We start from the raw sequence: 25,300 nt of genomic DNA, 5'->3' as shown, positions 1-25,300 counted from the left end.
ACCATTAGGTCCAGTCGTGGCCGACTCTGGGGTTGCGGCGCTCATCTCGCTTTATTGACCTAGGAGCCGGCGTACAGCTCCCATTTCATGTGGCCAGCATGACTAAGCCGCTTCTGGCGAACCAGAGCAGCGCATGGAAATGCCGTTTACCTTCCCGCCAGAGCGGTACCTATTTATCTACTTGCACTTTGACGTGCTTTCAAACTGCTAGGTTGGCAGGAGCAGGGACTGAGCAACGGGAGCTCACCCCGTTGCAGGGATTCAAACCGCCGACCTTCTGATCAGCAAGGCCTAGGCTCTGTGGTTTAACCCACAGCGCCACCTGCATCCATGGGACCCCAATGTACCCCCAAAACAGGACAGTCCTGGTTTTAAAGGGACAGGTGACATTAACCTTTTTATTATTGTTTAAGGAAAACTTATTGCCAGAGGTTATGAATATCTGGGTTATGAATAACCCAGATAAAAATTACATTTAAATAAAAGCAAAACAAGATCCACCCCCCAAGCAAAAATGAAGGCACATAAGAAGACAACCACAACTAGCATGCTAAATGAAAAAGGCTACTGGGCATGATTCTTACATAACTGACACATACTATCAATTTACTTCTTGCCCATATTTGTTCCTGTTGCAGGAGGGCAAAACCGGCATCTCTCTTATAGCATGGTCATGTGGATTCCTCCATGGAACGTAGTGCAAAAGAACAAAGGTAGCCAAAGAGAAACTCTCCTGTGCACTGCTCTCTGTGGTTTTGGGTAGGTTGAAGGAACAGGTTACCCAAACCTGATTGTGCAGCTACCCTAACCAGGCCCCAAATTCCTTCTTCAAGGATCCATTAGCTAAAATGCTGTTCCTTCAAGGTGACATCTTGCACAGGAGATCTTCCCAGTGGATTGTTCCCTCTGTGATTACTATAAAGTCACTGTTCTGCATCTGCTCTGCCATTCTCTGAATAAGACATGCTGCCCCTCAGGCTCTTTTGCTAGCGCATTGATGCACCATGACATCCTGACACAGGTAGCAAGGCATGAACATATTTCTCCCCCTCATCTCCTCCATCTCCCATTTATTTTCCTTTGGCAGTTCAGGAAGGCTGCCTTCACGTTCTCCTTCGCCCGCCTGCCCCCCCCCGCCCCCCATTGTTTGCTTTCTCCTCTCCATCGATCAAGTGTGTTACTTTACTGCAGGCACTGTAATATTAACTACTGTTCAAACAGAAGCACTTAGCAGGGGAGTTCGCTGGGATTCCTCTGACCTATTACTCAACAGGATTTTCTGCAACAACACGTTTTTGTTTGTTTTGGGGAGGGATTAGTGGCAATATTCCACATACTACTGACACAATGAAACATAGGTTTCATAGGAGGTAAAAGGAAATCTCTCTATCAGACACCGCCTCCTTGATTTTTAAAGGAACATATGCAGATCTGATTGCTTCTAACAGTTTCAAAGTCCAATAAGAAAGGTGGAGAATAGGAATAACATTTGCCTGCAGCAGATGGAGGGGTCTAGAACTGCCTCCTTTTGCCATCTTTGCTGCAGCAGCAGAAAGTGAACCAGCCCTCGGTATTTTGTGTCAGTTCCTTTATATAATTTTCACCTTTCTGGTATCTTGTTGGATATATATTTGAACACAAAGTTTAAACTTAAGATCTTTAATGTGTATATACAGATATGCTGCATGCTCCAGGTGGTATAACTGGCATCAACTGAGAGTTTAGGGCACACTTGATTTCGGCGAATATTTATGATCTGAAATGTGTGTAACGAGAAAGAATGTATTAAATATAACCTTTCAATCCTTCCCAAGATGGCCACGTAAGCTTTTAAAGGTGAAATTAAGGAACTTGTACACTTTTCTGGCACTGCTCTTCAATATCCTGGATGATAAAATGCCTAGATATTTGTGCCGGTCAGCTTTGGGGCTTTTCTCCTGGGAGACAGGCACCTAACTACTGCCATACAGACTTAAATAACAACTGTAAATTACTCTGCGATGGGAAAGCAAAAAGTTGCCTCTTTTAAAGTAAAGGAAATTGTATCTTTGGCATTCTCACTGCTACAAATGCCCATTTAATTGTATACTAATAGTAGCTAAGGGACGCAGATGGCGCTGTCATCAGAAGGTCAGTAGTTCGAATCCCTGCGATGGGGTGAGCTCCCATTGTTTGGTCTCAGCTCCTGCCAACCTAGCAGTTCGAAAGCACACAGTGCAAGTAGATAAATAGGTACCGCTCCGGCGGGAAAGTAAACGGCATTTCCATGCGCTGCTCTGGTTTGCCAGAAGTGGCTTAGTCATGCTGGCCACATGACCTGGAAAAACTGTCTGCGGACAAACGCCGGCTCCCTCGGCCTGTAAAGCGAGATGAGCTCGCAACCCCAGAGTCATCTCCGACTGGACCTAACGGTCAGGGATACCTTTACCTTTAATAGTAGCTGTCAGGGTTTCAGGGAGAGAAGAGCAGATGGGGGAGGAGACAGAGAGCGAGGGGGAAGAATCCCAGAGAGATGAGGAGGAGGATGACGATGCCCAAAGGTTCTCCATGAGTCTGACCAGTGAGTCAGAGGATTCCCAAAAGGGGGCTCCCCTGGTCAGACCGAAAGGGGGACAAGGGGGAAACAGTGAGGAGCAGGGGAGAGAAGGGAGAAGCCCCAGTGGGGGTCGGAGGCAGGAGCCGGCTTCTCAGCCGGAACGGAGTGAAGGGGGTGGAGTTACAAGTGTGTCAGAGGGAGCAGAGCAGGAGAGAGACAGGGGAAGGAGATCGGAGCAGGGCGCTCAGCCGGAAGGGGTGGAGAGCAGCACCGAGAGCAGTGTAGCGGTCAAGAGAAAGGTCAGGAGCAACGTACGCGCGCCAAGTTCAAAGGTAGAGGCGCGCGGAAGTGAGGAGAGCCCTGGGGAGGAGCCCGGCCCTAAAGCGAGAAGGAGGGGGGGAGAGGCGTCAGAGGATTCAGCCTCGGGCGAGTCCCGGAGAGGGGGAACTCAGGGGGGCAGAAAGACCCTGCGGAAAAGGAAGGAGAGGAAGAGGTGGTCCAGGGCTAGCCTCTTAAATTGGTGCCGAGGCGGGACAGATTCAGAGGGGACTTCAACGATCTAACGGTACAGATGTAGAGTCACAGAGATGGAGTGTAAATGCAACCATGATCTTCAATAAAGACTTTCTGTAAATAAACCGGATCGGAGTTGGGTCTCTTGTGAGCTGGGACCAAACGGGTGACTCTGACAGTAAGTCCCCTCACCAGAACGCAAAAAAATTTTTTTGCAAAGCTCACCACCGGGAGCAGCCATGAGCGCGGAGGAACAGCTGCTTACGCTGAGGAATCAAGTTACCGAGCTCACAGCTGCAGTCATTGCATCGCAGAAGAAGAATGACGAACTGGACAAGGCTTGCCAGGACCTGCGAACAAGGTGGGAGCAAGCGGCCAGGGCAGGGGTCCCGGGGTCCAGATCGGAGGGCGTTGCACTTGGACGGCGGGGGGGCGCCCTAGTTACGCACTTTAATGGCAACCTTCAAGATTACCCTAACTTCAGGGCGGACATCGTGTATGCACTGCATTTACTCCGTCATGATTTTAAGGATGAGGAGGAGAGAGTGGGGTTCATAATTTCGCATCTGCATGGGGAGGCCAGAGCTTGGCTGCGCAATTTGTGGCGCGAAGATGGCCCTGCCCGCCGCAGTTCTGATGAATTTATTAAAGCGATGGATGCTTGTTTCCAGTCCTCTGTGGATGTGGATATTGCACGTAGACAGATACACGGACTGCGACAAGGCAAAGCCACTGTGCGTCAATATCACTCCAAGTTCTTTGCATTGCTAACAGCGTTGGGCTGGGAGAAGGATAGTAAACCAGTCAGAGATCTTTTCTGGGAGGGGCTTAGCCCCCCCGTCAAGGATGAGATCGCCAGGGGAGATAGACCCCAGACCCTGGAAGACGTCGTGCATCGGGCTTTGGCTATTGGAATCCGACATGAGGGACGCCCGTGGCACGAGGGGGAGGGACCCCAGGCGCGTGCACCAGCGAGAACCCCCCCTTTTGTCCCCAGGGACTTCAACCAGTCGCACCCCTCGCCCTTGGGGAGGCAAGGTGAAGAGCCGATGGAAATCGGTGGTGCTAGGGCTCAGACACCATCCAGAGCCCCTGTTTCCGGTGCAGTGAAGGCGAAGCCGCCTAGAGGGACCAGGAAATGTTACATCTGTGACAGTGCACACCATATGGCGAAAGAGTGCCCCCAGAGGCTCCAGAAGCACACTGCAGCTCTAGCAACAGTGTCAGCGGAAGTGGTGCAAACAGAGCAGCCTCAGGGAAACGACAGTGCCTGGCTGGAGGCGGAGCTACTGGGGCTCAGCCAGGCGGATCTGTAGAACAGTCCCCAGCACCCTTGCAACGCACAGACCCTTTACCCCCCAAGCCAGCAGTGCAACTCACTGCAACCCTTCAGCTGCCAAATGGACAATCCCTGGAAGTTCCGATCACGGTTGATTCAGGAAGCAACGCGGATTTTGTGGGAATGCAATTTGTCAAGCAGCATGGCATAGCGCTCCTGCCTGCAACGACCCCTCTGAACGTGGTCACAGTGGACGGCAGGAAATTGCTGGGAGGGCAAGTTGTGCAGCAGACGCCTCCCATGGTGATGCAGATTGGAAATCATCGGGAAGTCATTAGCTTCAATGTCACCCACCTGTCAGACACACCCATTGTGTTAGGCATGAGTTGGCTGGAGAGACATAGTCCCGCTGTAGCGTGGTACCAGCGGCAGATCACCTTCTGCTCATCGTATTGTGCTCAGCATTGCATCCAACCCAATCAGGAGGAAGGAGCTGAGCAGCAACTGCACCTGGGCATGGTGCAGGCAGTGCCTCACAAGTACGAGGGATTCTTGGAGGTTTTCTGCGAGAAAGAAGCTGACAAGTTGCCGCCTCACAGGCCTTACGACTGTGCGATCGACCTGGTGCCAGGGGCGCAGCTGCCAACTGCAAAGCTGTATTCCATGTCTGAGGACGAGATGCAAGAGCTCAGAGAGTTCATAGAGCATAATCTAAAGCGCGGGTTCATCCAGGAATCCAAGGCAGTGGGAGGCAGTCCTGTTTTCTTTGTGAAGAAAAAAGACACGCCCCAAAAAAGACTCGTGGTGGATTACAGGTTCATAAACAGACTGACTAAGCCCAAGGCCTTTCCCATGCCCAAGATTGACGACCTCCTAGCGACCGTTAGGAAGGGTAAGATCTTCACCAAGTTGGATTTGCGTGGAGCGTACAATCTCATCCGCATCCGGAAGGGCGATGAGTGGAAGACTGCCATGTTCACGCCTCTAGGCACGTATGAATACAGAGTTATGCCGTTTGGTCTCCAAAATGGCAGCCACGTTTTCCAAGCATTTATGCATCACGTGCTGGCGGGACTCCTCTACAAGAAGTGTGTATGTTTTCTCGACGATATCCTGATTTTCTCGGAATCGCCGGAAGCTCACGAGAAGGATGTAAAGGAGGTCCTACAGAGGTTGAAGGAGCACAGGCTGTACGCCAAGTTGGAGAAGTGCCAGTTTGATGTGACGGAGGTGGATTTTCTTGGCTACAAGCTGTCCGACGAGGGGCTGGCCATGGACAGAATCAAGGTCCAAGCGGTGTTGGACTGGAAGAGCCCACGCAATCGGAAGGAGGTCCAGAGATTCATTGGATTTGCCAATTTTTATCGCAAATTCATCAAAGGTTTTGCCAATGAGACGGCAGCAATCACGGACACCCTCAGTTCCAAAAAGAAGAGGTTCGCTTGGACGGAACAGGCAGAGCGCTCTTTTCGGAAGCTTAAAAGCCTCTTCGCCTCCGAGGAACAGCTACTGCACGTGAATCCCGGCAGACCCATGCGAGTGGAAACCGATGCGTCCGACAGAGCGGTTGGAGCCGTTCTTCTGCAGGAGGATCCGCAAGGCAATTGGAGGCCGGGTGCCTTCTACTCCCGGAAGCTCAGCAAGACGGAGCGGAACTACACCATATGGGACAGGGAGCTGTTGGCCATTCATGCAGCTTTCAAAGCGTGGCGGCACTTCCTCATAGGAGCCAAGCACACAGTGCAAGTCCGCACGGATCACAAGAACTTAGAGTATTGGCGAACGGCAAGGCTGCAGACCCAAAGACACATGCGCTGGGCAGAATTCTTTGCAGATTTCGACTTCAAGATAGAATACATCCCGGGGGACTCCAATGTTATAGCAGACGCACTCTCCAGGAAACCGCAATACCTGGAGGAGACGACACCAATTGCAGCGAAGCACATTTTCGCACCGCAGGCGTGGGCGTGCGCGGCTATCGCAGTCGACCTGGACGCGGTGCGACGAGCGTTGCAAGCGGATCAATTTGCACAGTCCAAGATGGAGGAGCTCCGCAGCGGGGCGCAAAGAGACGATGAGTTCCAGTTGCGGGACGGACTCTTAACTCGCAAGGGTGCCCTCTACGTGCCTAACGATGAACTTCGCGCAAAGGTTCTGCAGCAATTGCACGACGCTCCCAGTGCGGGACATTTCGGCAAGGAGAAGACGATAGAACTAGTGGCCAGGGACTTTTGGTGGCCCCAGATGCGGGGAGAGGTGGCGGATTACGTCGCCAGGTGTGACACCTGTCAGAGGTCCAAACCAGTACACCAGAAACCGGCGGGATTGTTAGAACCGCTGGAAACGCCGCAGCAACCGTGGGAGAGGGTAGCACTGGACTTTGTTACTGACCTGCCCAGCTCCAGGGGCAAGACGGCGGTGCTGGTGGTTGTGGACTTGTTCACCAAGATGGCGCACTTCATTCCTTGTGCCAAGGTGGCGATGGCAGAACAGACCGCCAAACTCTTCATCGACCACGTGTTCAGAGTGCATGGACTACCGCAGTCCGTCCTGTCCGACAGGGGGCGCCAATTTGTTTCCAACTTCTGGAAGAAGCTTCTGGGTATCCTGCACGTCAAGATCGACCTAGCGTCGGCGAGACATCCGCAGACCAACGGCCAAGCAGAGAGGGTCAACGCGATCATGCAGCAGTACCTGAGGTGTTACGCCAATCAGCGACCAGCAGCGTGGGTGGACTACCTGCCGATGGCTGAGTTTGCCTACAACAACACGAAGCACGCATCGACCGGGGTGACACCGTTCTTCGCGAACAATGGCCGTCATCCCAGAACCTTTCCGAGGCTTATAGCACCAGAGGAGGGGGTGCCTCAAGAAGCCGACCAGTTCGCAGCAGAGTTGCAAGAGGTGCACGAGGAGCTGCGGAGACATTTAGAGCTGGCCAAGCAGGCCTATAAGGTGCAGGCGGACAAGCACAGAAGGGCGGGAGAAGACATCCAGGTGGGGGACTGGGTATGGTTAGCAGCCCAAGCTATGCCAGCCAAATCGTTAGCCAAGAAGAAGCTAGGACACAGGCAGCTAGGACCCTACCAAGTTGAGGCTAGGATCAATCCAGTAGCATTTCGCCTGGCCCTTCCGGAAGGCTCCAGAGTGCACCCAGTCTTTCATAGGTCGGTGCTCACTCCCTACAAGGCCCCGCACAGGTTTCAGGAGTCAGAAACAGTACCAGACCCACGCAAAGGGGCACCAAAGAAGGGGGGGTCGCCTAGAGCCGAACCCCTTAACGAGGTCACAGAGATACTGGACTCGAGATGGGGGGAGGAGGGGGTTGAATACTTTCTCGCCAGGGAGGGCACACCAGCCACTGCTAATAGTTGGGTGCCAGGCTACGAGTTAGACGAACCCCTTTTGAAAGAAGAGTTCCATGCACTTTTCCCACACAGACCCATGCCAGCTGAGTACTTTGATGACTGGCTTTTCACACCCACATTGTCAGATAGCACGTTCAGGGGTTTCTCTTCCCCCGAGGAAAGAACACCAGAATCAAGCCCGCCCAGGGGATCGTGTTCGGGGGTGGACACGGAAACCCCTTATTGGTGGGAGGAGCAGCCAGAGGAGGAATGGCGTAAGAGGTGGCTGATAGGTCCTTGGCGGGCAGCACCGGAGGAAGTAGCGATGGAAGCAGAGACTGAGAAGCATTTGGGGGAAGAACCCGAGTTCGAACACACATACACAGAACTGCCAGCAGAGAACATTGACGTAGACGACCTGTATCCTGAGCCTACCCCCGAAGAGCCGCAGTTTCCACAACCGGCCCCCGGCGAGCGGGAGGGGGGAAGGGGGGGCTTCGAGGGGGGGGATGGATGTCAGGGTTTCAGGAAGAGAAGAGCAGATGGGGGAGGAGACAGAGAGCGAGGGGGAAGAATCCCAGAGAGATGAGGAGGAGGATGACGATGCCCAAAGGTTCTCCATGAGTCTGACCAGTGAGTCAGAGGATTCCCAAAAGGGGGCTCCCCTGGTCAGACCGAAAGGGGGACAAGGGGGAAACAGTGAGGAGCAGGGGAGAGAAGGGAGAAGCCCCAGTGGGGGTCGGAGGCAGGAGCCGGCTTCTCAGCCGGAACGGAGTGAAGGGGGTGGAGTTACAAGTGTGTCAGAGGGAGCAGAGCAGGAGAGAGACAGGGGAAGGAGATCGGAGCAGGGCGCTCAGCCGGAAGGGGTGGAGAGCAGCACCGAGAGCAGTGTAGCGGTCAAGAGAAAGGTCAGGAGCAACGTACGCGCGCCAAGTTCAAAGGTAGAGGCGCGCGGAAGTGAGGAGAGCCCTGGGGAGGAGCCCGGCCCTAAAGCGAGAAGGAGGGGGGGAGAGGCGTCAGAGGATTCAGCCTCGGGCGAGTCCTGGAGAGGGGGAACTCAGGGGGGCAGAAAGACCCTGCGGAAAAGGAAGGAGAGGAAGAGGTGGTCCAGGGCTAGCCTCTTAAATTGGTGCCGAGGCGGGACAGATTCAGAGGGGACTTCAACGATCTAACGGTACAGATGTAGAGTCACAGAGATGGAGTGTAAATGCAACCATGATCTTCAATAAAGACTTTCTGTAAATAAACCGGATCGGAGTTGGGTCTCTTGTGAGCTGGGACCAAACGGGTGACTCTGACAGTAGCCAAGGTCTAGTCTTGGTAAATCTGTTTCTCAGATGTACTGCTTCCAATTGCAGGTAGAGGATCATGTAGCTTGAATCATAATCACAGAACCATAGAATTGTAGTGTTGGGACCCTGATAGTTATCTATCCCAATCCCTGCAGTACAGGAATCTCAGCAGAGGAGGGCCTCTATAAAAAGTACCTCCATACAGAATTCTAGCAAACTAGGCTATATGGTAGTTTTCCTCCAGCCAGAATTTTCAGAACTTGATTATAACACCTTGGAAGGTCAGGCTCACACTGGATTGAAGGCACCTAAGAAGGTCAGGTGCAATGCCCGGTATCTTCAAGGTTATGTGGGGCACTAAGATCACCTTGCCAAAGGGCCTACAGAATCTTGGTGTCCCTGTCCTCCTTTGTATCTGGTCAGCATACTTAAGTTGCAATCCTAGAAATTGCCCCAGTTCATATGTTTGGTGGGATGGAAGAGCATTCCTTTCCACCACATGGATAACACTTAATGCGACCCCATCCGAATGTATGAACTCAGGGGTTGTGACTTGCATGGTACACATTTTTACAAAAGATAACCATCAGTAACATCACCATCTAGTAATATGACTAGTGGTGGGTTTTAATACCCAATTTCCATGAGGAATATTTGTTGTTATGTTTGGTGATATTAATATTTCCAATTGGATTGTTTGAATTAGAGATCAATCTGAGCCACAAAATATAGCTTTGAACGTTCTCAAAGTCCAGTAGTGTTCAGAGATGGGTTTTGGTTAGTCAATAGCTAAGTTCCAATATGGGAAACTTACTTTACCAAGTAAAAATATTGCTGGAGGATCATATAGATAATACTAAATGATCTTAACCAAACATCTAGAATAAAGACACAAGTAAAAAATCAATTAGTGTATGGAAATGTGAAGATTGTACAAAGAAACATACAATGACTTTAACATTATTTTATAATAATTAATTGTAATCAGAGTGGTAGCTTTGATAATTGTAACATTTCAGTTTCTGTTGTATTTCTTCTCACAAATAAATGGTAGCAAATCTCCCCCCTTTTTTGTTAATAAATGACAGATCTCAAGGATTCCCAATCTATGTGAGGCAAGGAATCTGCAAGAGGGAAATCAGTAAGATTGGTAAAGCCCAGCATGGGGAAAGGTTTGTGGGGAAGAAGAGCCCACTCCATCCCACCCACTGATTTCCCTTACAAATATTCTTATTACAACAACCTTCACCAACTTAGTCACAAACATCATTCTGGAAATCGCATTTCTCAAGTTCTATCCTAATATTAGAAATAAATCCAAATGTTTGGAATAAGCAAACTGTTTCAGATTATAAGTAATCCATTGCCTTGCTTATTCAAAAATTTTGTAATATCTGAAATCATTGCAAATTATTTTCTGGGATGCTATTTTTGGAGATGGCATTCCCACATTCCTGTTCCTTGATTGATGGGGAATGCAAAGGCAGGCTAGTTCTTTCTGGGCTGGAATCCAGACTCATTCATATTCCTCTAATTGTGATTAAGTCTGAATCCAATCCGCTGAAATAGCATGGTGATCGGTAGCAGATCCCACTTCTGAGTAGGGTTGCGCTTCTCACATGCTGAAGGCCATCGCTCAGTTTCTTCTCTTTATATCTCCCATGCTGGGAGGGGGAGGAGGAGGAGGAGGAGGAGGAGACTTGGGGATGTTACCTCAGAGACAATTTGCTTTGGCAGGAAGACCTTAATATTGGATTCTGTAGAGTCCTAAGGCAGAGGAAGGGAACTTTTTTCTGCCTAATGTAATGTGTTCTTGTTTTATGTGAAGATATTTACATTATAAAAATGCTTTTCAATGAGAAATCTAAACCACTTCCTTCTTTTCACTTATTTTTATAATGTTTCATTATATTCTGCATGTTTGGTGTGTTTGTCAGCTGAGGGTGGGGGTTTGTCACATTTTTAATCATGGGCTGCTCTATTGTAATTCATGTCTATGTCTATAATTATTTGCCTTAAGGTTGACATTTATTTATATGGTCACCATTTCTTTGTCCCTGATGAAGATTGCCATTCACCAAAAATTTTTGGTCCCCCCCCCCCACCCTCCATATGGGCTAATATCTTTGTCCATCAGTTTATCACTACACCCGTTTAACACTTAAAATTATTTTATTATTGTTTATTGTATTTCATAATCTATTATAATTACTACTACTACTAGATTTATATTCCACCTTTTACATACAATTATTGCTGTTATTTTTACCAAATTATGCAATACACATACACATATATATTTCTATTATCATGTTATCTTGCACAATTACATTCAACCAACTCTATGTATGAACATAAATAGTAACTCATGTTATTATTTTATTTATTTATTTATTTATTTTAAATTTAGACTCTCCTGTAACCACATAGTTGCCCAGTTGGATTAGGACCTCTAAAACCAAATACTGATTCATGTCAAGTATGAGTTACTACCAGCTACTAAATGCTGTACTGTACTGTTAAGTAAATGTAATTACAGAATATTTCAGTTATAAACTACTAAACACTATTGCATATCGTCAGCCAGCAAATACTGCCAAATATAAGCTGTCAAACACCATATACTGAACATTAAAGCCATATCTAAACGACTGAAATCAAAGTATTATCTTGAGTCTAATGTGCCATTGGATCTAATGTGTGCCTTAATTTTTGCAACGTAATTTGACCAAAAAAGGTGAGCATTAGATTTGAGTAAATATGGTAGTAATATTTAGCAAATATTCAGAAATTCAGAACATGGCTGTGAATATTCAACATGAAAATTTTCAGAGGAGAATATCTGAGCTGACTCCTTTCAGCTCTTGTTCATATTTTACAAGATTCCACAGTCAAATTGTCTATTCTTCCTGACTTAAGCAAATGATTTCATTTCAGCTGTGTTGACAGACATGTTGAAACGGAGCCATACTGTATATATTTTACCTCAGGTTACAGTCTGAATTTGCAAAATTAAATTAGAAATTTAGCTCTTTGAGACTGTGTTAACTAGAACTGATCCCTTTCAGCTGAGGATTGAATCGTCTTTTTTTTTTTTTCATTTGAAAAAGGCAGTAGCTGTCTGCATCCAAAAAGGGGCTGGAGGCTGGAGGGGGGGACACCGAGTTAGTCCCCTCCCCCCCCCAAGTCCCTGTTGGGTCCACCCCCACCATCACCCATTGAAGCCAAAGGTCTGGAGAGCGGTTCTCCACTCATTTGGCTGAATGCGTGGCAAATCCTCACCATAATTGTGAACCCTGATTGTGCAGGGATCATAACTGCACGGAGGATTTAAATCACCTTCACTCGAACAAGGGAACCACAAGGATTTTGTTCAGTCTGTATTTCTGGGAGAACTAATTTTATTTGTACTTTCTGGACTAATATGTGGGTCACAATGCACTCTTCGATCAGAAAAACCCATAGCAAAGCACATATAAATAACACGCATTTAGGATAGAATATGTAAAAACTATTTATTTTTTGAAAAAAACATGTTTAAAACAATGCAATTTTTTTAAAAAATGCAGATTGATGCAGAAATGAGACTGAACAGATTTATGAATAAACACTACTGGGTAGCTCAGTTGGTTAGAGCGTGGTGCTGACAATGCCAAGGTTGCAGGTTTGATCCCTGTATGGGACAGCTGCATATTCCGGCATTGCAGGGGGCTTGACTAGATGACCCCCAGGTGCCTTCCAACTCTACAATTCTATGATATAACTTGCAAAGCTGTCATGGCTGGAAACAGACTGATCCTTCCGTCCCTAACTCAGGAGTGAAATAAGGACTGTCTGCTTGGCTGTTGTGATGTTGGGAGTGAAGTCTGTGTGCACATTTCTGTACCTTCTCCATGCTTAATCCCCACATTATTATTATATTGAATTTATTTGCATCCCACCTTTTCCCCAGGATGGAACTCAACACAGCTTACACAAATTTAAAAACCACAGATAAAATACAAAAAGCTGTCCTTGAATCCCTGAACGGGGATCTTGACACGATATTTCTCTGGAGTGGTCCTAAGCTGGGCACCCCAGGGCATTGTGGGAAATTCAAAATGGGAGCTGGTGGCACACCGATGTAGGAGAGGGCCCAAACCGCCAAGACAATCCTATCCTCAAACCAGAATCCAGCCCATAGCTAATGTGGTGGTTTGCTGGAGGCAAAGAAGGCTTCTATCACTGCTGAGAAAACTTTATTTCCAATTTAAAAAAAGGAAAGGTGTCCTGATGCCCTGACTAGAGGATGTTGCCAGCCACTTGGAAGCTGTGTGCCTTTAGGGTGCTGTGCTGGCAGCCCCCGGTGCCAAATCACAAGAGTCCCGGGTACCCGCCTCAGTCACGGCCAAGCAGCAGAATCCCTTCTCTCTCCTGCAAGGTGCTTCACGAGCCACTTGGGGATAGCAGCACTACCTACATCTTAACTGGGCAGACTGTTGAAATACCAGTTGGCTGGGAAGCATAGGATGGATTTCATTGGGGCATAGCTACCTTCTCTTTGCTCCAGTCAGCTGACTTTTCCCCCACCTTTTTTTCTCTCCCTCCACCCCACAGGAAGCAGGGAAGCCGCTTTCACCTACGCCATCACTGCTGCTGGGGTTGCGCATGCCGTCACTGCTGCCTGCAGCCAGGGAAACCTAAGCAACTGTGGCTGTGACAGAGAGAAACAAGGTTATTACAACCAAGAGGAAGGGTGGAAGTGGGGAGGCTGCTCCGCTGATATCAGATACGGCATTGAATTCTCCAGGAGGTTTGTTGATGCCAGAGAAATCAGAAAGAGTGCTCGGAGGCTGATGAACTTGCACAACAATGAGGCTGGAAGAAAGGTATTTTAGAATAGGAGTGGATGGTCTAATGTTAGAGGGATGGGCTTCCTTTTCACTGGTAGGCATGGATTCACATGGCTGGACAGATACGCCTTATGGCAGTGTAAAAGATTCCCTGCATATACAAAACTGGAATGTCCAAAGGGGGGGATTTGATCACATTTGCATTCTAATGCAACCCTGCCTTATTTTCTTTTCCCAAAACAACACGCAAATTGAAACACGGCTCTCTTCCAAAATTCACACTTCTCTGAATTTTGTGAGATATGTGGGAAGAGTGTACATAAAATGCATATATTTGTGAAAATACTGGGAGCAATGCATGATATAGGGGAAATTGCTTGCAAAAAAAAGAGAGTATGGTAATGTGCTGGTTAATGATGGGTCTTTATTCTCTTTTTAAAAAGTCAAACTGCTGTAGGCATGTGGAGAGCTGAACTTAAAAGAGGAAACATGAGAAAGCCAAACAGACAGGAGGTTCTGGCCTAGATGCCTTCCCAACATGCTAGCTTTCTATATGAAAGGGTTTTCTTTTCTGTCTAGAGGATCATCCAGCCATGTGAGTCCCTATTTGCAGTTTCAGGTTTGTCACAGGTTATCTGTCTCAGTGAAATCTAAACTTGAGAAAGGGCCTCAGGAGGAGCCTGCAGGCATTTCCTCTCTCTGTGCCAGCAGGGCAGATGGTGCTTTGTTGAATAACATAAGCAAAAGACACAGAGCACCAGTGTCAAAGTTGTCTATTACCCTTTGCTCTGGCAGTTAAAATACGGATTACATTACATTCAGCAACTGGTCTGAAAATTAGCATCTCCAAGAAAAACACACAGCAGGGAAAGCAAGTTCAAACCAACACATGAAAAAATGTTACTATTGTTTAAAAAATCCAGGCTCTAGAATGTTCAAAAGCTGCATCGGATGCCACATGCCTAATTTGAAACTGACAAAACATGTTACACATTTTGTTTTGATTTTCTTCTTGGTAAGGATTTTCTTTCTAAGTTGCAGGGGGAACTTCCATCAAATGGTGTTTGCAATGTGTCATTTGAAAAAGCAAAACAATAAACTGAAGAAGTGGTTTTTATGCCATTGTATTTCAGCACTTATTTTACAAAGGAGAAGTGGCATTTCAACCATTTTAGTTGGAAAGAACATCATGAACCCAGAGGGAATCTATCTGAGGGGAATAGTTTCAATGTTATTCTGAGAGAGCAAGTCACATAGTGGCGATTTGTTTTGGTGAATCACTCTTGCGGTATGATTTATAGCTAATTTTAACTGATAGCAGTGCTATTTTTCTAGAAAAAGAGGTGCTGGAACTCACCATGAATGCCTCCCTCTTTCTCTTGGAATGGCAATGGCACCCACCTGAGAGGGGCAGGAACTGAGTTCTGGTGAGTTCCCCCTGAAAAAGCCCTGACTGATACTATCAGACATCTAATGAGTAAGACTGACATTTTAATAAGTAGATTAATCAATTAACTTTTAATCAATGAAGGCAGTTTTAAATTAGAGGCGCTGCCAGACACAGCCACTTAAATTTTTTTGACATGATTTCAATTCTTGGGAAGTTTATGCAAAATGGAGTGAGAAAGCAAATACTGTATTTAAAACATACTTTCCTCCAAACAGTGTGGCAGTTCTTGCCTGTTAAATGTTAAACTATAGTTACCACAGCATCTCAAAAGGTTTCTGCATGGACACCATGGGCCTTGAGCATGTGGACTTATGAGCCTTATTAATCACAATGTGTTAATATAGGGGGAAAATAAATAAATTGTCCAGTAGCACCTTAGAGACCAACTAAGTTTGCTCTTGGTGTGAGCTTTCGTGTGCATGCACACTTCTTCAGATACCACATGAAAGCTCATACCAAGAACAAACTTAGTTGGTCTCTAAGGTGCTACTGGACAATTTTGTTTAATTTTTTATATATATTTCTACTGCGTCAGACCAACACGGCTACCTACCTGAATGTGTTAAATATAATACATCCAATCATAACAAATGGATGAAAACCATACATGGGCCAAGAGGGACTGAAAACAGTTCTGGTCCCGCATGGCAATGGCTTGGAGAGAAAATCTAACCCAGAATGTAAGATTTAAAAGCAAAACAGTGCGATACTCTAAAAGGGCAAACCAATACTTCTACGGAAAGGAATGCTCCTAGCCAGTCCATTATGTCTTTGCACCCAGTGAAAAACTAATTAGACCACTAGTGAGAATCTAAAAGCACATGGAAATACTAATGCCATTGGTTATTTGAATAATGAACATTTGTTGGGTCAGTTGCTGAAATGTTTCCCTATAGAAGCTTACCCTCCTAGTCAAGAACGGCGATGGGGCTGGGCTTGGCAGGCCCTCTCCACTGCTACTCATGCAGGGACAGAGTGCCTGACAAGGGCTCCTGCCCCTTCCCCCCTCTCCTTTGCTTTCCTCATTGTTTCATCATCATAGTAATAGTAACGCTCAGTGGCCACAGAATGCTGAGTTTTTGTTTAGCAGTGGGGGGGGAAGGATGAGGGAGACAGATGGAAAACCAGGAATGGAGTTTCCTGGAAGATGGCATGCCTGGTGGTATTTTGTTTTGTTTCTTGCTTATACAAATAGATTATAAACCTGAGGTAGGGAACTACTGTGTTTTTTTCTTCTGTGAAGTGTGTAGGTGACACTGCATGAATAATAAGAAAAATATGAATTTAGACGTGGACAGTTTCAATGAACAATATCTGGATTCCAGTCCATACATTAAGCACAAACAACAACCATTTTTGAAATGCATAACAGCTACAGATTCAGTATTATTGCTTTGTTTAAACATGTCTTTCCTGTCTCCTGAAGGTTCACACTAGCTTTATTTGAAAAAGTGTAGTGAGGTCTTAAATGCAATGCCATTCACTTTGGTATTTCCCAGAGATGAATTGCCTGATTGGATGAATTTAACGGGATGGGAAGGGAATTGTCTGTGTCTTCCTGTGAAGTGTCACATGCCTCCCACACACCTTTGGCCTGGATGGCTGCATTTGCTTATGAGCCGCACTTTATGCACATTTGCTTTGCGCTCTGTTGTTTGCCTGAAGGCTCAAGCTGAATCCTACCAGCACATGCTGACTTACTATACTGCGTGTCTTCTTCTGTATGCTGTTGGCAAACGAAGGGGAACTATATGATCCCGCAGGATCAACTTGCATATTGCACACCAGCATAGCCAAAATGGTGCCCTCCTGATGCTGTTGAACTCCCATCAACCCCAGCCAGCATGGCAAGTAATATGAGAGGGCGGGAGCTGCAGCCAAGCCACATCTGGAAGGCACCAGGCTGACATAGCCAACAACATTGTTTTGGATATGACTATTAGGGTTTCCATTGAATTTTGCATTTAATTAAAATATTAAGCACATTTGAACCATCTGAAGCATATAAAATACTGCAACCATTTTATTGGAGATAGAGCATAATAAGGTTGAATTTGGTGTGGGTATTGTCTGAACATCTTTAGGGCAGAAGAGATGAATCACACCATTAGGAACATTAACAAAATTTTGCTTTCACACTTCCACACCAAAGGCTTGAATGACGCCAAGCGAACCACTCCTAATTTCAGTTAATTTTAATGAGAGAAAAGCACACAGCAGAGATCTCCATCTGGAGCTAGTGGGAGTTTAAAAGTGCCGGATCGTGCCCTTGATCTTTATGCATGATATTGTCACAAATAACTTCCCATGTAATATCTTAGAATCCACGTGGTGAACTATGAGAGGCTGTTTCCCCCTTTCATTATTTCTCCCTGCTTTTGTCTACAGGTGCTTGAAGAGAGAATGAAACTGGAATGCAAATGCCACGGGGTTTCTGGTTCCTGCACAACCAAGACCTGTTGGACTACGCTCCCTAAATTCAGAGAGATTGGATATATTTTGAAAGAAAAATACAACGCCGCCGTGCAGGTGGAAGTGGTGAGAGCCAGCAGGCTTAGGCAGCCCACCTTTCTGAAGATCAAGCAGATCAGAAGTTACCAGAAACCAATGGAAACAGATCTGGTATATATAGATAAGTCACCCAACTACTGCGAAGAAGATGCTTCCACTGGGAGCGTGGGGACACAGGGACGCCTCTGCAACCGCACCTCACCCAGCGCCGATGGGTGTGACATGATGTGCTGTGGAAGGGGCTACAACACCCATCAGTACACCAAAGTTTGGCAGTGTAACTGCAAGTTCCACTGGTGCTGCTTTGTGAAATGCAACACTTGTAGCGAGCGGACAGAGGTGTTCACTTGTAAATAACAGCTAATGTTCCTCCTTTTTAAAAGACACAGCCGCCACGTGTTAGAGTGGAACAAGACAACTACAGCATCATTTTGCACATTTAATTTTCTTGGAGGAGGAGGCCAGTCTCTTTCCTATTACTTCTTAATAACACATTCAAGAACGATGCGTTAACTTGCTGACTAGCTGCTTTCACTACATTGGAACCAGGGTCGATGGGATGAATTGTACGGTGACTTCGTTCAGTGCAAGCAAGTTCCTCTGTGGTTCCCCACCCCACCCCACAAGAAACCCTGCAGTCTGGGTTTTGTAGAGTTTTGCTCTTAGATTAAATTATACGTATCACAGTCCAGGAGGTTATTTTCAGATTTATAACGCACACAAATATGTGCAAATAAGACCTTTATCTTATTAAAAAGCAAATGAGGAATTTAACTGTACACAGAGAAACCTAAAATCCCAGCAGTGTTGCTGAAAAACTTTTATTTCTAAGAAAAGAAAAAACAAAAGCAGGTAAAGGGCAGCTGGTGAGACAATGATGTAAAATAGGGACTAGGGTGGAAGCTCAGCTATTGACTTATTTGTAAAACAAAGGTCAGGACAAAGGACAAAGCTCTGACAGCTGCAGGTGACACTGGAACCTTTTGAATGGACATTTGAAGAAAAAAATATTTTATTTATGTTTTTAATAGCATCAAAACAAATTCTCTAAGCACTAACGGGTAGCTATGTCTTTACTCTGTACTAAATGTAAACTTACTGGAATTCTAACTTTCTGATTTTTATTTCTGATTTTGTTTTGTACTTGGTTCTCCCTATGTCTTCAATGCTACTGATTTCATAGCACTCCACTGTTAGAAAGAGTTCTGTGACTGTACACATCAAACATGGCCTAAGAGCACAAGCAACGGGAGCATGGGAAACAGTGGTTTAAAATGCTAGGAACGTGGTTGCTATAGATAACCCAGAATTCAGAAGGGGAGCAGCAGTTTCATCCCTGTACAAACCAAGGCAGCCAAGCTTGTATACTGTCCCTGCTTCCTCATTTCTCACCCCTCGGCTACCTTTTGTTGGTTGCAGCCATGTTTGGGGAGACACTTTTTCATGTGTCCACCCCATGCTGTGGCTGGAACAGTTAAGGGTCACCACCACGAGGATCCAGAAAACTGTGTAGCACTTGACATGAAAGCATCATTCCCAAGCTTAGCTGGGTAATGGTTTCGCATTAAGGAGCCATCAAGTAAACAAATATTAGTGCAGATCAGCATTGGGGATGACAATTTTGTATTAAGGTCCCACTGCCCACATAGTGGCACACTTTTAGGTATCACAGCCACACAGTGGGATGAACCCACGGAGAAGCTGCCATGTTTAAATGTTACTTAATGATGCACTGGCTTACCTGGGCAGAAGTTCCTGTTTCTGGGTGAAGGAAGGCCTCCTGTGCCTGACCTCCACACTCTTAACTTGTGCAACAGAGAAAGTCCTTTGGGAGACTCATACATGCAGAGGGCTAAATCAGATGGACACTCTTCAGAGGTTTCTGATTCTCCATGGGATGAGGGCGAGTGAGGCTCCTGAGTGCTCTAGCTCATAATCTTCCCCACTGTTGAGCTGGAGGGTTGACTTCTGCAGTGGTGAGACTTCTCTACTTCTCTAGGTTGTCCATGATCTCCCAGGGTTCTAAATCACAAGTGGAACCTTCTCAGATAGAGCAGACTCCTTACTGTAGATGTGTGCTTCCAACTCATGGAGCAAAGAGATTACAGGAGAGAGTCATCACATTCTCCCCCAGTCTTCCTCTTTTGATGAGGAATTAGGACATCCAAGCAGGGCTGCTATTCCCACCCTTTATTTTGTGGGTTATGGCTCACAGTTTCAGCCTCTTCAGGCACAGACAACCTAAAGTACTCACTCTATTAAGGGGATGGTGGCAGAGGGAACCCTGGACCCGTTCCATGGGAAGAGGATCTTTATAAGTCTCTGAATATTAGCTGAATGTATGAACTATCTTCACTGAATCGAAAGGATGTTGACTGAGGTGTGTGACTTTTGCACCACCACTGGCCATGGTTCTTTCCATTCCTCCCAACAGTTGCAATGAATGTGGATTGGATGTCACCAATGTGACAAGGAAGTGGGTGGAAATTTTTGCTGCAGGAACCCCAGTCCCATTGGCAAATATAAAGTCTATGCCACCATTTATTCCCACATGCAGTTTGCCACTCAATGCTGTAGTCCATCAAGTTCCCACTGCCTTGCCTCAGAGGACATCCGTGGGAGCTGTTGTCTAGTGGGCAAAGGCTGAAGGGAGACACCAGGAAAGCACGGGGCAGGGAATGTCACTTGAATAGTTCTGGCAACAGAGGGACACTGTACCATTTCTGTGAATGTGGGGTGGTTTATTATTATTAATAATATTATTATTATTGTGAGAATCTTTTGCAAGGAAGGCGCTTTGAAAGCCTCTTGGGGCTAGAAAGTATTCTAAATATAAATAAATAAGTAAATAAGTAAACAAGAGCCAGCAGTTTTCTCATACATCACCTCAAGCAAATTCCTTTCAGGAGAGACAAGTCAGACATTTAGCTGTGAGCCATCAACTGTTGCACAAACCAGTAAGTACATGCATGTGTGATTTGGTCATAAGGGCTTTATAGAGTCAACCTTGCAGCAACATTATTTGGGCAGTTGGATTTTCTTAATGTTTGATAATTTCCCGGTTAGGACAGGTTTTTTCTCTGAAAGGCATTATCATGTTCACACCATGCCATGAAGATGATGAAAAGAGCAGCTGCTGAATCCCACTTTACCCAATACAGACAGCTAATACATGGCTGATGTGTTAACTTGAGTTATTTTTAAATGGCACAGTGAACCGAAGTATGGTTGACAGCATTTAACTACCCTCCCTCTTCCCGAAGAGCCTCTTCATGCCACACTTTTAGGTGCACGTCTATAGCCAAAAAGCATGACTGTAGCATGCACATGTTTCCAAGGGTCCTGCTGGTAAACTTGACAAGGAGCTGGGTTTGGCTGCAGCTGCCTCTTAAGTCTGGATGTCCTACAGCGTAATGTATAAAATCAGGGCCAGCCCAAGGCATTTTGGCACCTAAGGCAAACCACAAAATGGCACAAAACCAGCAACCCTCCACCAGGGCAGAGAGACCACTGTTGTGGTAGCATGGGGAGAGCTGCTGAGGAAGCAGATCCAGCCTCCAAGGAGCATGCTGCAGCTTTTCCTGTCATTGCAGCAGCAGCAGCAGGCAATGCATTCCTCGGAGGCTGGATCTGCTGCCTCTGTAGATCCTGCCACCTGAGACAGTTTTCTCACCTTGCCTGTGGGTGGGCCGGTCCTGCATAAAATAGCCCTTAGTAAATTTCAAATAAATATTCAGAAATGAGCAAAGCCTTTATTCATGTTCCTTGCAATTGCACCACTGTGTTTCTTTCTGGACCTTTATCTTACATTTTATTGTTTCACATTGTATGGTTGGTTCCCACATGCCTCTGAATCTACTGAAGAGTGCAACTCTGGCATGTGTGGATCACAGTTCAAAACGTTACAGTTACAACTTTTGTATCACCCAGTGTCATTGCAAATGCCTTCGTTTCAACGACACCTATTTGCATTCAACAGTTCCAAGAGCTAAATAATCAACACATAGTGAAACACATAGTGCCACATGGGGTATCTGAGCTAGACAGGATCAGGCAGCAGAATAGGTGATAACATTCAGTTTTCAAAAACCTGGTGTGAATCTGCAGCTCCCAGTTATGAAAATGTCCACCACTTGGTTGCAAGCCAGCTGAAAGGCCAATTACATTTTTTTACTGAAAATGAACATGAAATCCAGGTCCCTTCTAGTCTGTGGCAAATTTTAGCTGTGTGAAAGCACCCTTTCTGAATTTATCTCTAAGAGCTAAGTAAGGTACTTGCAGATGATATAAAAAGAATTAAGAGACTTGGATTGCAAATATTCACCCAAGCAGGTGTTCCTGTCTTGGCATCAGGAAAGATGGATCGTGAAGAGCCACGACTTAAAATGCCCAGTGTCCAATACTGGAAAGAGCCCTGATCCATCTCTAGTTACACAAAACAACTGCTGGGTCTAGATGAGGATATAGGTCCATAGGTAGCTCACAAGATGCATTTTGCAGGTTAATGGAGCACAGGCAAACATTGTGATGCAGATACAGCTGCATATCTGAATTAGCATTTGCTGCATATAATAAAAGCTGCATCTGTACATTGGTATCTCCAGCTGGAACAGGGCAGCAAATCCAGCTAATTCAACTTCCTTTCTCAGCACTCAATTTTGATGTTCAGGTAGAGCAAAACCTTGCCAAAAGACGAGAGTCCCTAGCAGGTCCTAGCATCTAGAGCTTGAAAAAAGCCAGTTTCAACATAGAAGCATTATTTCAAGTGTTAAGCCAGACATAACATTGTAATAACGATGGAAGTAGCTCAAACACTGCTCTGAAAACAACTGCTTTCTGTGCTCTAACTACATCCTCCACACAGAGCTACATTTGGCTGTAAGCTTGAAATGTTACGTTTGTCTTCATCCTCATTAGTCCTAAGACTGAATGCAGAGAACTGTTTTACATTCTACAACACATTTACTGTGTGGTAAAAGATTCTCCTGATCACCTGGCAGGTTCACACAAGTGCCTATGTTCCCCTGAGTTGAGAGAGTTGTAAACAGCTTTCCTAGATTTCTGATTAAATGTTGAGAAGAGCAACCATCAGACCAAGTATTTTCCCTCCTCACTCTCTCACACACTGCAGTAAGCCATCTCTTAATAAATAGTCCCCTTTGTGGTACAAAAAACCCTCGTGAGTCACACACATATCAGCACTTTTGAATGGTTATTAGATCTTCAGTTTGATGTCTCATTGATCAATCTCTTGTTTGATTCTACTGTATTTGTTTCATGCTAATTTGTTGTTGCAATGCAGCAGCTTTTGTTGTGGTACATCTTCCTTGTGGTATTTCCATCTGGCCATTTCAGCCAGCTTGTTTGACAGTCCACAATTCATTAGCATGAATTCTTTAAATTGTCAAAAGTTTGGGTGCAAAATTTCAAATATTAAATGTTACGTTTTTACCAGAAGTTCATATCTGAGTGTTGGGGCTTGAAACCCTGCAGTCCCCAGGAATGCGTCCCATGGACCATGGGAAGCACCCAAGATTCAAGTCTGGGAGATTCAGCGTCAGAAGCCTCCTCCCTGCTGCCAAGACAGTTTGGGGGCATCCCTGAGCATCAGACACTCTCCCCCTTCTCCAACATGCCTCCAAACTGGGGTAGTAATTCTTTTTTTAAAAAAGGACAGAGAGCGTAAGAGTGCTGTTGCTTGCCAAATAATTTTTATTCATTTTCCAAATTTTTAACAAATCAATACCAAATTACATCAATTTTAATACAATTTTCCCACTCTCCATCATCAATGTGTTTCTTCATTCTTCTAATTACTGCTTTATATTACACTATTTCCAATTCACATTCCATTCCTTATATTTAATCTTAAATTCCACATTTTTAAAATTTATATTTTCCCCTCCTTTCCCCCCTCTCCCTCAGCTGTCAATTTCTCAATTCCTGCTTGTATAATTTATTATTCCCTTAAAAAACAAAACAGAAAGAAAACAAATGAGGTTACTCTGCCCCTTGCCTCTCCATCTTAAATCATTACTTGTTGTTTTTATATTAATTCTTTCTTTTCATCTTGCTTTTGTATAAATCTGGATCCATCCTTTTCACCACTGCTCTCCTTCCATCATATCCATTTCCTGTCCAGAACTGTGGTGTTGTAGAAATCCATATTTTCACCACAGCATTTGCACCCCACCGGCCTTTGTTTTCAAGGACAGCCATTTGGGAAAGCATTCTCCTCCTGCAAACATTCTCAGTTAAACCAGCCTGCATAGTGGGGTGTGTGGGTGGGTGTGTTTAGACCATACTTCCTCATGAACTTAAAAAGACAGAGTTAGTCCCCTCCCCATCACCATTTCTCTGCTGATTTTCATTTTATTCTTTCAAACAAAGTCCAAGCCTCTCTTGTTTTTAGCAATGCTGTCACCTCCATCTTTATTTCACCTCCTGTGGTCTTTATTTCAAATTCTTTATTTATTGTTCTGGGAGGAGGTGGGCAAATCCCTTGGTAAAATGGAAAAGCATAAACAGTCCCTCCCCCTGCCCCGCCTTCACCCAAACAGTTTCTTTACAACACAGTTCCCAAATTATTGCTTCTCACAAATTGCCATCGGTTCCACTGTCCTGTGCTTAAATTTATTTCCTCACTCTAGTGGTGGGTGAGTTGTGTTCCCTTAGAAAATATAAGAAAAAGAACACAGTCTCTCCTTCTCTGCCATCTTTTCACCAGCTATACACTCATAATTTCTTTACCCACTGTTCATTGAGGCAAGGCTAATTTAAACTCCAAGGTCCTCATTTGTAATCTTTTCTTCCTTTTAACAGGAGGGGCTCGTAAACACATAAAAAGTGGTGTGTTTATTACTTTCATTCAGAAACCTCTAGCTCCCAGCAGCTTGTTTATTTCACATCTTCTCTGAAGATTGCCCTAACTTTATGCCCAATTATCCTAATTTGAAGGAACTTTGCAGCACATGCAGAAGAGAGACTAGAGCTTGCAGTGGATGAAGTTGCAGTAACCCCGCGTCCTTCCCCCGCGACCTCCATCTCTGACCCCAGCAGGCATTTCCAGATGTCTGTGAGTTCACCCCCCTCCAACATCATTGGGAGAGCATGCCAGCCCCCAGTACCCCCATCTCCATCCAGGTTCCCCACAAAGCTGGGCGCACCCAGAGAGGTGACTTGCCACACTGGCTTCTCTCTTTTTTTAAAAAGTAATATTTATTAAAGGTTTAAGGATTACAGAAAGAAAAAACAAAGTTAAACAAAACAGAACAATATATTACAATACACAAAAAACAAAAACAAAAAACACTACTTATCTTAACAAAACAAAAACAAAAACAGAAACCATTAAAAACACATCAAATATTTCCATAACTTATCTTTCATTTACTTGTTTCATCAACCTCCTCACACCTCCCTTTTTTGTATTCTAGTTAGCTATTTCAGCAAATCCTTTCCATCTTTCTCAGTTTTCGTCCTATAATTTGTCTTAACACAATCTAACCTTACTTTTCCCCCTTTAGCCAATTAACAATCT

General features: G+C 45.5%; 1 protein-coding gene across 4 annotated transcripts in view; it reads left to right on the top strand.

Moving 5' to 3' along the window:
* Positions 1-25,300, top strand: part of WNT7B (Wnt family member 7B) — a 119,484-nt gene that overhangs the window by 91,728 nt on the left and 2,456 nt on the right. For 2 of the 4 annotated variants that reach the window (XM_081913374.1, XM_081913373.1), the window contains exons 3-4: positions 13,564-13,835; positions 17,638-18,864. In XM_081913374.1, the coding sequence (XP_081769500.1) occupies positions 13,564-13,835; positions 17,638-18,117 (752 nt within the window). In that variant the 3' untranslated portion in view covers positions 18,118-18,864. Of the gene's footprint in view, positions 1-13,563; positions 13,836-17,637; positions 18,865-20,666; positions 22,800-25,300 lie in introns of those variants that run through there. The other 2 variants (XM_081913376.1, XM_081913375.1) reach the window with 2 other exon arrangements.

Source organism: Podarcis melisellensis, assembly GCF_964234715.1.
Source record: "Podarcis melisellensis genome assembly, chromosome: 5".
NCBI lineage: Eukaryota > Metazoa > Chordata > Lepidosauria > Squamata > Lacertidae > Podarcis > Podarcis melisellensis.
The sequence above is the reverse complement of the archived record's forward strand: the minus strand, read 5'-3'. Positions and strand labels throughout refer to the sequence as shown.